The 12,263-nt window shown below is 40.0% G+C and overlaps 1 protein-coding gene across 2 annotated transcripts in view; it reads right to left on the minus strand.

Annotated features, from left to right (window-relative positions):
• Positions 1–12,263, minus strand: part of LOC121924930 (cohesin subunit SA-2-like) — an 89,219-nt gene that overhangs the window by 14,369 nt on the left and 62,587 nt on the right. For both annotated transcript variants that reach the window (XM_042456484.1, XM_042456483.1), the window contains exons 25-26: positions 6,973–7,065; positions 3,420–3,585 (exon numbers count right to left, since the gene is read on the minus strand). In XM_042456484.1, the coding sequence (XP_042312418.1) occupies positions 3,420–3,585; positions 6,973–7,065 (259 nt within the window). The remainder of the gene's footprint in view (positions 1–3,419; positions 3,586–6,972; positions 7,066–12,263) is intronic.

The following is a 12,263-nucleotide window of genomic DNA, read 5'->3' on the forward strand; positions in this document are numbered from 1 at the left end:
ACTTACCACGGAATCATGAAACCAAGAATAATAGCAAACCCTATTGAAATTAATTCCTTCCAGTGGAAGTTGACCATAAAGTTATCTCTAGGCATTTTTGGTCCTCCAGCACAACTCTATGATCAACTTTCACTGGAAGCATACCATGGAATTGTACTGGAGGACTTAGAAAATGTTTAGAGAGAACAGGAAAGCATGATCCTAGTATTCAACTTAAGCATCTTCACAGGACTGAAGAATTTATCAGAGTCTGGAAGAAATGTATTTCAAATAACGCATGCTTTGGAGTAATGAAGGCTTAACAATATTGTTGGAACATGATACAACAATCCCTAACATAGCTATTTTTTCAACTTGCAATTGCTACTGGTAAATTTTTTTTTTTTAATTGAGATGTTCACTTCGGACAATTTTTTGACCTTTAGGCCATGCTTCTTCTTTTTTTGAATTAATTTTTTAAAAAAGAATAATAATTTGCATAAAGGCACAAAAAGCAGTACATTAATAACACATTATGTTTAAGTCAACATGTTATTTTTGATAACCCTAATGCATATAGATATAGATACAAGATATAGATATAGATATAGATAGACAGATTTGAAAGCCAGTTTGGTATAGGGGTTTGAGCACTGGACTACAACTCTGGAAATCATGGTTCAATTCCGCACTTGGCCATGGAAACCAACTGGATGATGCTGGGCAAACAAAACACTCTGAATCCCCAGAAAACCCAGTGATAGGTGATACGCTCACCTTAGGGTAACCATAACTTGGAAATTACTTGAAGACACACAACAACAATGCATATATGACCTCAGAGCAACTAAGGCTGGCCTCGGGGCCAGTTTAAGCACCTGCCACTCTTGGAAATGACTTGAAGGCTCACAACAACAACAATCACCCAATCACACATAGATACAGAAATAGATATAGATACCGATATAAATTTAACCGCTCCATGATCTGGAAGTGATTGACTGTAAAAGATACAGAAGAACTCATTCCAAGGGCCCAGGCAGCTGTGTCACTAGGGGGCAAGGGGGGAAGTGGACCACACCAGGTGACACCCCAGAGGGGGATGACACCACTGCTCCCCAAAGGTCTGCCTTTTGGCAGAAATGGGCTGCGGCATTTGCCTGCATTTCTTTAAAATGTTGAAGAGATGGTGTGAATGGGGTTAAACTCAGTGGGAAGAGAGATGACCCAGTTGTTGTTTTTTTTAAAACACAACATAAATGTTTAAATGTTATTTTTTAAAAATATTAACTTTTTTAAAAAATCTTTAAAAACATCACATCTTATATTATATTTTTATCAAATTTTCATTCAACTACATGAAACAATGTCCATGTAAACACATTTAGGATGTGCATATGATACTGTAATTTAAAGATATTTTAATTTTGCTAGTTGGTTATGTCACAACTATTGCCGTTACATTCAATGATATACAAGAATTCTGATTAATGAGTAACATGAGTACAAAAAATATTCCTAAGGATTCTGTATGATATGGAAGGAGGTTAGGGGGGGGGGGTGATGACACCATGAGTTACCATACTGGGTGATGCCAACCCCAGTGATGCCACTAGGCCCAGGGATACATAAGATCATTAAAAGACAGAGAGGATTATCATATGAAGCCAAAAAGTGGAACAGACACATGTATGGCTGTATGTATGCATTTCTTCTCATTAACACAATTGTGGCGAGAATGAGGGGGAGGAGGGCTAATGTGATAATCTCCAATAAAAAGATGAAGGGATACTAGAGAGCTGGAAAAGTATCAGAACTCTGGAAGGGAAAATCATAGGGCCCTCAAGAAAGGACTGGTCACATCATGCTAAATTCATTAGATGAAGTCACTGTATACATGCATCCAGGTTTCTACTGGTTCACTGTGAAAACTGTTTCTTACAGCAGAGAAATTTCTGCAATTTTGTGAAAAATGTAAGGCAAAGGCTAAGCAACCTGTTAATGAATCACACTTTCCTGAACAACTCTACTCCTATTATTTGCAGCCTACATTCCTGTATGGAATGTACTACCAACAGAAGTTGGTGAAGACCGATCGCTACAGCCCTCCAGCCTAATTTGTTTTTCAATGGCCATTTTCCAAGTTGTGCTTTTTACAGGACTGTTATATTTTTATGGAGGGGGGGGGCGTACTGAATATCTATTTTACTGTCATTTGGCTTTACATATTTATTTATTTATTTCATATGCCACCTTTCTCTTGGAAAGAGACCCAAGGCAGCTAACAGATAAAATAGTTTTTAAAAACTTTACAATAATTTTTTTAAACAATTAAAATCATTTTGCTAATATGGTATAAAATCACATAAAACATACAAAAATTTTAAAAAGAGCACACACCCCATATAAAAGCCTCCTTGACAACAATTATAAATTAAAAGCCTGCTTGGTGTACTGGCTTTTATCCTGTAAGAAATTTTAGAGTGTTTTGTACAGTCGACCCTTGATATCTGGGGGTATCCATTTCAGATCCAACTGCAGATACCAAAATCGGCAGATGCTCAAGTCCCATTGTCCTCAATGGTGGTGCAGCCACATGGCCATGCCACCATTGGGGACAATGGGACCTTGCCACCCAGACATCCAAAGCCCGCATCACTACTATCATCGTGGTGGGTGGCAATGGACTGCCTACTCTTCCTCCTTCTCCATCTGTCTCTTCCCTCCACCGCTATTCCCTCCTCTTCCTTTTCCTCCATTTTCCTCCCCCATTTTCCCCTCCTCTTCCTCTTTCTCCTCCTCCCTCAGCCTGTTCCCTCTGCCGCTTTTCTCTCTTCTTCCTCTTCCTCCCCTCTCAACCTCTTCCTCCTCTGTCTTTTCCCTCCGCTGCTTTCCCCCCCTCCTCCTCCTCTTCTTTCCTCCACCACTTCCCACCACCACTGCCTCCTCCTTCCACCTGCTCTGTTTCACCCCATGTGGGCTTGCCATCTGTGGATGCTGGGATACGCAGTTGGCAAGTCTGCAGATACCAAAGGCCTATTGTACCCTAAAAACGGCTGCCTAAAATACCTCAAATAAATAAATTAAAATACAGTGTGTGGTAGCCATGACCTCAACGTTCAACATTTTGGTATGTTGAAGTTGGTCTAAATGAATAGGCAGGACAAGTAGATAGGCTGAATATGTTATTACCATCTAGAAAAATGAGCAAGTGTTCAGAGTTCACAGAATTCTAGACAGATTGTCTTGAAGGAAGGACATTCTTCTTCAAAAAGAGTTCCATGACTCTCAACCAACTTTTTTTTTTTAGACCTTGCACAAGGTCTTTACTTGTTTATATTACTCTGCCTATTATGGATGACTACTCAATGGAAGTGATAAATATAATTGGCTCAACACCTTTTTTTTTTTAACTTTCTCGCAGAAAATAAAACACTGACCTTTGGTCTCTTCCTCCTCGTCTGTGAAAACGTGATCCTGAATAAATAGGAGCATTTTTGTTTGAAGAGATGAACTGGGAAGGTATTCCAATAACTCAACAGTTCCATCATCACTTGAATCTTGATGAGTTATAATCATCAGTAAGTCACAAAGTATTGCAAAAGCCTATAATAACAGACAACTATAAAAATGTGGGCATTATAGAAAATGTACCACATGAGCAAACAGATTTTCCGCCTGTGCTGTAAGTACACAGAATTCAGTCCATTCTTTGCCCTAGTTGATTTATCAGGAGGACGCTAAAATCATTCTAGATTATTCCACAGTGGAACAAAATGCCTATTTTCAGTCAGTCTATCTGTATCAGGAGTTCTCTCAATCAGAAGATTGTTGGACTTCAGCTGAGTCATGTTTCTTTAAAGCACTACCCATTTTAACACAAACCAACATAAAGAGCAAATCTGTCAATAGAACAGTTCATAAGATGTGCTGCAAATTTTGTTAAAGCTGCTGGCTCCTTTGCAGGGTGGCCCTTGCTATGCAAGGTGAAGGACAAGATACTAAATACCCTTACCCCAATTCCACATACAGAAGCTGGGACTCCCAGTTGAATCTATGTGGCAGCATTTTCCATCAAACTTGAGGGAAGCAAATGTGCTTAAGAAGTCAAAACAAACCATCCAGCACATGTAGCTTGGGCTGCAACTGCACTGCATAAACAATCCAGCTTGACACCACTTCAACTGCCATGGCTCAAAGCTATGGAATTTTAGGAACGGTAGTTTTTTGAGGCACTAGAACTCTCTGACAGAGAAGTTACCACAAAATTACAGTCCTCAGAATTTCATAGCATTGAGCCATGGCAGTTAAAGTGGTATCAAACTGGATTATTTCAGAAGTCAGATGTAGCCTTGGTCTTCTGACAAAGAGGAATTGCTAGGGGACTGATACAGCCCCTTCCTGGCATGTATGACCTGAGATGGTTGCTTCCCTCTGCCTAATAGTAAGGCTGGCCCTGCTCCTTAGATGACTGCTGGGACTTGACATGTCATATCAGCTCTGCTATGCTGGTACATCCAAGGGCACTAAACTGTAGCCATCATAGCTTTGGCAGGAACAGTGTCCCCCCCTCCCCCATATGGGCATCCTATAAGACTTAGTGGCCCCCAAAGAGATGGAAAACATTGTTCATGTATGCACAATGAGTATTAGTGAAAAAGGGCAGCTGAACAGGTGGATTCTGTTCCTCTGGTTAGAAACAGGATAGAGTTTGGGTAGAAGATAGAGTGGTAGGAGGAACCAGTGTTTCCAATCTAATTTTTGACAAAGCTGAACAATCAACCCACTTCTTCTACTACCCAGGGATACAGATGTGTTATTATCCATTTATGATTTCACTGATCTCAGCCAACATTTGCTAATTATGGACTTAGTTTTCATCCTTCCTTTGTCTCTTTGTCTTTATGAGTAACATCAGCTTTAAGCTGAAACTCTGAAGTTCCCAGTGAGAGTAGACCCATTTAATCAATGGAGTTTTTATTGACTTACCATTCAATGGTTAATTCAATGGGTCAGCTCTAATTAGCACCAAGAATTACATTCATGCTTTTTTAACTTGTATGTTTGTGTATTTTTTTTGTTTTGTGCCTTTTTAAATACTGTAGTGGATTTAATACTTTTTTAAGCAGGGGAGGGTATTAGGGATTTTACATGTTCTGTATTTTAACTTTGTTAGCCGTCCTGATTGTTTTCAGAGGGGCGGGATACAAATAAATTTTATTATTATTTATTTATTATTTATTATTACTGGGGATTATCTGTCCATGTTTCATAGCTGGGGAACTGACTAGATTCACACTTTATAGAAGTGGGCCTGCTTGCCCTGCTTCCACAGGGAGATGAATCTGCTCAAACACAGGCGATACATACTTGTAGTTGTATGCCTTTGAGTCATTTACAATTTATGGTGATGATAAGATGAATTTATCATGGGGGTTTCCTGGCAAAATTTGTTCAGAAGGTTTGTCCTTGTCCTCATCTGAAGCAAAGAAAGCATGACTTGTTCAAGGACATGAAGTGGGTTTCCATGGCTGAGCAGGGATTAGACCCCTGGTCTCCCAGAACCCTAGTCCAACATGCAAACCACCAGACTATATTTGTCCTGTTTCCACAGGGAGATGGATCTGCTCAAACATCACAGATAAATCCACATCAAACCATTACCCTTATTATATATTTATCAAGCCTCTTGAATTACATGTAGTCCCTTATTCATATTTATATCACACATTTCCTTCCAGGACTTCAAATTCACATGCCTGCTCTCATAATCCCACCCCACACCACAGAGAGGATGACAGGCCCAAGTCATTAAGTGGGCTTTGGAGCTAATAGGAAAGAATCTGACTGAAATCCCCAGTCCTGGTCTAACCACTAGACCACAATAAAGGTGTAGTCCCTTGACATGAATGTCTAGTTGTAACTGACTGTAGGGGTGGTGCTCATCCCCGTTTCTAAACCGAAGAGTCAGCATTTTCCGAGGACTGCTCTGGTGGTCATGTGGCCAGCATGACTGCACCGAACACTGCTACCTTCCCACTGAGAAGTGGTACCAATCTATCTACTTGCATTTGCATGCTTTTGATTTGCTAGGTTGGCAGAAGCTGGGACTAGTGACAGGAGCTCACCCCATCATCCAGCACCTGGGCCTCGAACTGCCAACCTTCTGCTCTTCCAATCATGAGAACTGGCGTCTTAATCACAATAGTTCACATTTTATACAGTCCACACAGGAAACAATACCAATATAAAAAACAGCTGGCACTATAATAATGTGTGGATCAGCTGTGAACACAGAAAGAAAAGGCAACAAGAACACTGATTTTGTGACTATTTTCTCCCTGTGTCAAACCAGGGCAATATATCTAGGAAAGAATGAAACCTATGGTGTTGCATTTTATGCATCTGTGATGCACTTTCAAGACTTATCTAGTTGTAGTCCTAGCAACATATTTGTAAGGTGTTATTAACCACCATACTGCAGATGGCAGGGGGAACTAAGAGTGCTGCAGGTGACAGGGGCAACTCAGTAGTCCCACTAAACCAGTGGGGTTTACTATTTATGTTTTATGTCTCCCAAATAACCCAGTGTACTTTTAATAGAGATAAAAGAGTCTTCAAAATGGGAGGAGAGGGGGATTTTTTTTATATATGCGTACACAACTTCTACTCATGTTCTCATTAACAAAAGACAAAATACAGTGGTACCTCGGGATACGAAATACCCAGGTTACGAAATTTTCGGGATACGAAAAAATCCCATAGGGAATTATTGTTTCGGGTTACGAATGTTTTTTCGGGTTACGAAAAAACTTTTGGTGCTTTTTTCGGCTTTTTCGCACGGAATCGCGGCTTTTCCCCATTAGCGCCTATGGCAATTCGGCTTACGAAGGCTTTTCGGGTTACGAAAGCGGCCGCGTTACGAATTAATTTCGTAACCCGAGGCACCACTGTATACCACTAAAGAGAAAAGTCAAACTGTGAGATTCTTACCTTTTCACGTAACTCTCTGTTATCATGGCTGAGGTAACATGTACAAATGTGGCAGAGATGTCTCAAATGTGTTCTCAAATCTGAAATGTTTTCCTTAGAAAAAAACAGATATTTGTTTTTGTTTTTTAAAAAGCCCTCTATGAATAACTATCCTTTTTATAAAAGCAAACCAAATGAATGATTCTCAAGAGTGAGAAGCAAGGTTAAATACGTAACTTCAATGAACAAGACATGGGCAGCTTAAGGGTTCAACCCCATCTGCTAGCCTTCTTGATGTTCACTGACTACTAACCCATGAAGCTGAGAACCAACCTTTATCAGTAGTTGGGACCAATGGGCCTGACTGTTGAATCTGTTGGTGTCTAAGTGACAAACAAATTAGCTGTCAGGCTGATTAGCTGTCATTTGTCTCTTGGAAGAACTGAAAGTTCTCAGTCAACTTGTACAAACTCTCATATTTTTTGAAATAGTGGGAATATGGAAATAAAGGGGAATATAGAAAGAAAGTGCAGTGAACAGGATATTGGGATGCTTAACCATCTCACACTTTCTTATCTCAACATGCCACTTAAAGCTGTCTCTTCATTAGCTAAGTTCAAAAGTAACATCTGAAGGGAGAACTGCCAGGTTAGGAATTATTATTATTATTATACTTTATTTATATAGTGCTGTACATTTACATAGCGCTGTACACACAAACAATAAAATCGATAAAAATGAAACCTGCCAATGGCATACATTCTACAAAATACATATAAAACAACATATAGTAATACAAGATAGAATTAGATAAAATAAGCAAGAAATCCAGAAAGCCCTGTTCCCCACATCTATCCCTATCCCAAGACATGCATTACTGTTATGAGGCAAAAAAGGAGAACTGATAGTCTAAATCTCAAAAAGAAGCAGCAGGAAGCATCTTTTTGAACTGGCAAACAGCCGGGTTTTCCACCTCAAAGCAGGGCGTACAGCATGTGTACACCACGCCCCCATGCCACCCCAAAGCCAGCGTTTTTTGGTCTGCTTTGTCATTAAGTCCCCTAAAATAAGAAATGATAGTTGTTAAAATCTCTATAGAAAGCCATTGGGCAGTATAATCTACATCACTCCTCCCCGAACAGTTTTCACTCTCTGCCTTGCTAGCAAAACATCTTTCGCATGGAGATGGAACACACAGGTCCTATCCTCCCATCTTTGTGCTGCAACATTCTGCCACACATACATATATTTTCAATCAGTAAAACAACACTGTGAAAGAAGGATCAGTGGCAATGAATTCCAGCCTTTCTCTTCTTCTTATGTTCTCTACCACCACTAACATTCCTCTCCAGGGGATGAATGTGACCCCAACTGGGAACAGCTAGTTTACATTAAGATTGTTTAAAAATAACAATGTTTTTCTTTGGTTTTGAGTGGACACCTCATGGGGGGGGGGGGGGGGGGGGGGGAGGGGGGGGGGGGGGGGGGGACGGAGACAGGACCACATAAAAGTGTGCAAAATGAACTGCTAATGTAAATATCATATGTTTACCATGGCAATTCATTTGGGGATCATTCATTTGCCTTTCGCATATATCCACACTATACTCTATGAACAGAAACAGCTCAAGACATTTTGGCACCTGAAGCAGAGTATCCAAACAATGCTGCAAGGATGAGAAAATGATACAACAAATTAAGAAGCTGATTTCCAAGCCCTCTTTAATGGTACTCCAAAATCTGCCACCAGGGAGATTGCCTAATTTTTGGGCCAGCATTGGAGACACACTTTTTAAAATCAGGTGCACAACACTTCTGATTCTGACTGATGACTCCCCAGAATACACATTCCCAATCATGACTTCCAAGAGTACACATTCTCAGTGTATGTGTGCAACTGCACCTTCAAGTCATGTGTCAACTTATGGTGACCTCCTGAATTTCATAAGGATTTCTTAGTCAAGGAATGCTCAGAGGTGATTTTGCCACTACAGTCCTCTGTAAAATAGCCTACAGCACCTGGTATTCATTGATGGTCTCCCATTCAAGTACAGTCATCCCTCCCGATTTTCAGGGTATCCATTCCAGACTCTCCCACAAATCCGGAAAAACACTGATATTAAAATCACCATTGATTTGAATGGTGGCACACTTCCACACGTGCACCATTTTGTCCCTCCCCGCTTGCTGTCCACAAACGGGCAAGACTGCAAATCAGGAGGGACAACTGTACTTACAATAATAGAAAAACATGTTTTTTTGGGGGGGGAGGGTACACATTCAGTTCACAACATGTGGAGCATCTGCATTTAAACCTTTCACATATAACGGATGTTGTCTCATAACGTCAGAGCAATCCTAGTCTTATGTCATGGCAAGATTTGAAAAAGCACAAACATGCTTCTGATGCAATGTATAAAGTAGTGAATGAGAAGTTATACAGTACTTACCATGAAGGTTCATTCTTTGATTGCAGGGGGAGAAATCACAATAATTGGGTTTATCCACATGCCAGATTATGCTGGCAGGAGTTTTAGTTCTTTTTTCATTAGTTCTGTTGAGATTCCCTCCTTCTGCAGCAGTTTTAGTTATCTAGCCTGTCTGACTATGCTCTGATTTAATATTGTATTGTTCTGTTTTTTATGCATATCCTCCCATGTTTCTTGTGTTTTTACCCACGAGGGTGTGGATTCCTCCCCCTGCAATCCTAGAGAGAAACTCCATGATAAGTATAACTTCTCATTCTCAGGATAGCAGGTGGAGAAATCCACAGTAATTGGGAACTGCCCAAGCCCCAAATTTGGGTGGGAATCTGTTATTCTTTTGGAACTACTGCCTGGAGCATTGTACTCCCAAATGCAGCCTGTGATGATCTGTATTCATCTAGTTTGTAGTGCCTTGTGAAAGTGGTTGGTTCTTTCCAACCTGCTGCATCACATATATCTTTAAGTGAAGTTGTTATTGCAAATGCTCTAGTTGTTATTGATCTTGTTGAATGTGCATATATTATTAATGGTATTGATTTCTTCAGGATGTTTTGATTTGGGACAGAATGTTGGTAAGTATGTAGTATCACTGAATTGTCTGGTTAATATGCATTTTGGAAGAAATATGGGATCCAAACTTAACACTAATCTGTCATCCTGAAACTTACATAAATTTGACTGAGTTGATAATGCTGCCATCTCTGACACTCATCTAGCCAATGTTATAGCCACCAGGAATGATACCTTATAAGACAAGTGACTTAAACTGACTGTTTGTAGTGGTTCATATTGAGACTGAGGGGCTAAAATGACTGGCATTATACTCTGCCGTGGGGGAGACATGGTGTATGCATGCCAGCTGCCCCCATGCCGGCATCACGTTGCGCGTCCAACCGCATGGCAGGGTGTCATGGCGCTCTGTTGGTGCAGCATTTAGACATACTGCGCTAATGGAGCACTGAAAAGTGGCCGCAGCAGCAGCAAGACCACCTTTTTGCTGGTGCTAAAAGGAGCAGCATTTTGCCGTTCCTTTTAGCACTAGCAAAGTGCTGGATCAGGGCCATGTCATTGAATAGACTCCTTTGGATCTTTCTTCTTGTAGTAACTTCTCTATTGCTCCAATGTCTTTTAGATGTTGAGTTTCTGTTTTGGAAGTTTCCAGTTTGGTTTAATCTGTGCGTACCCGAGAGGAAAGATATCTGTTTTGTGGTATGTAGTCAAAATTTATTTTGTAACTGGATGTGACCACCCATATTACCCATTGATCTGATGTCACTGTTGACCACAAATGTCCAAACTGCAGTAATCTTCCCCCTACCAGTGTTCCTCTTCTGTCAATATTGTGTTCATCCCCTGCAGGAAGAATACATTGTTCCTTTGAATTGTGGATATATATTCTGAAACGTTTGTCTTCCATTTCCATGTTTTGTCCTGAACCATGTTTGTTTTTGTGGTTTGTACTCTGTTTGCCTTGAAATTGTTCTACTACAAAAAGAGTTATAAGTATTATAGGTACTGTATTGAAACTTCCTCTGTAGTATCTTCAGTCTACCCTCTTTCCTTGTATGGCTGGCATTACTTGCCCTATCACTATTCTCTAGCAGCACTTTATCCAGATTTTCTTCACCACAGCAGTCCTCCTTTGAAAGGAACAAAGGTTAAGTTATTTCTTGACTTCTGATCGGCTTCCCAGTACCACAGGGATTGTCCGGCAATAACCGTAGCATTAATACTTCTAGCTGCGAATGCTGTCACATCATGCCCTGCATCAGATATGTATTGTAAGACCCTCTTTAACCTATCTAATGCTCTATCCCATGCTGTCTTGCTTAATGATTGGGCTTCTTCTATTTCTTGAATCCACAAACCTATAGCCCTTGAAAACACAGATGCTGCAATGGATGTCTTACAACCAAAGCTGATGCCTCATGTGCTTTTCTTAGGACAGTATCCACCCGCCTCTCATTCAATTCCTTTAGAGCTGTGTCAACTTCTTGAGATGCAATTGCTCCTGAAATCAAGGCAGCTATTGGCCCATCAAAGAGAGGAACCTTTGAAAAATCTATTTCATTTTCTTTAAATGTGTACAGTTTATTGCAAAAACCTACATTTTTTGTTTTTATTGATGTTCTCCACTCATCTTCTATTAATTCTCTCAACATATCAGGCAGTGGAGTTTCCTCACTGTGTGATTGCTTTTTGTCTAGTACATAGGCAATCATGTCATGTTCTTTACTTGCTGATGATTATGAGGTATCGGCTGAACTGCTTAAACCAAAGGTTTTCAGTACACATTTTAAAATATTTTAAAACTATTCTTGTATCAGATTTATTTTTGGATTTGATTGCCTTTCCATGTATTTACTGGAGAACATGGCCTGCATTTCCTCATTAATTGATTCTCTAATCATTGAGTTTAATTTTGATTTATTTATGAAAACTCATATTATCATTGCTGAGGGGCATGGTTATACTTCCATGCTCTCACATTCCTGCTCATTGTCACTTTGTAGAAATATATCATGTATTTGTGTTTGTTCTGTTTTGAACCCTTGATGAGCCATGAATATTGTTTTTAAGTATGAGAGGAATTTGTCCTCTGCATAATTTTTATTCACTTGTATATTGTTCTCTGTGAGCTCATTTGAGACTTCCTCATTTGCTCTTCCATGCTGTGTTTTCAATAGAATACTCCATATATGGTATCATTTTCCCCTTGTTTTTTTATTGCTAGACTGTGTTGCTGGCTGGCTCTCCCTCCTTGGTTCAAAATGGTGGTTGGGACTGTTTACCCTCAACCAGTCAGCATTATGCCAGCTTGGAGAT

This window comes from Sceloporus undulatus, chromosome 3 (genome assembly GCF_019175285.1).
Source record: "Sceloporus undulatus isolate JIND9_A2432 ecotype Alabama chromosome 3, SceUnd_v1.1, whole genome shotgun sequence".
Classification (NCBI taxonomy): domain Eukaryota; kingdom Metazoa; phylum Chordata; class Lepidosauria; order Squamata; family Phrynosomatidae; genus Sceloporus; species Sceloporus undulatus.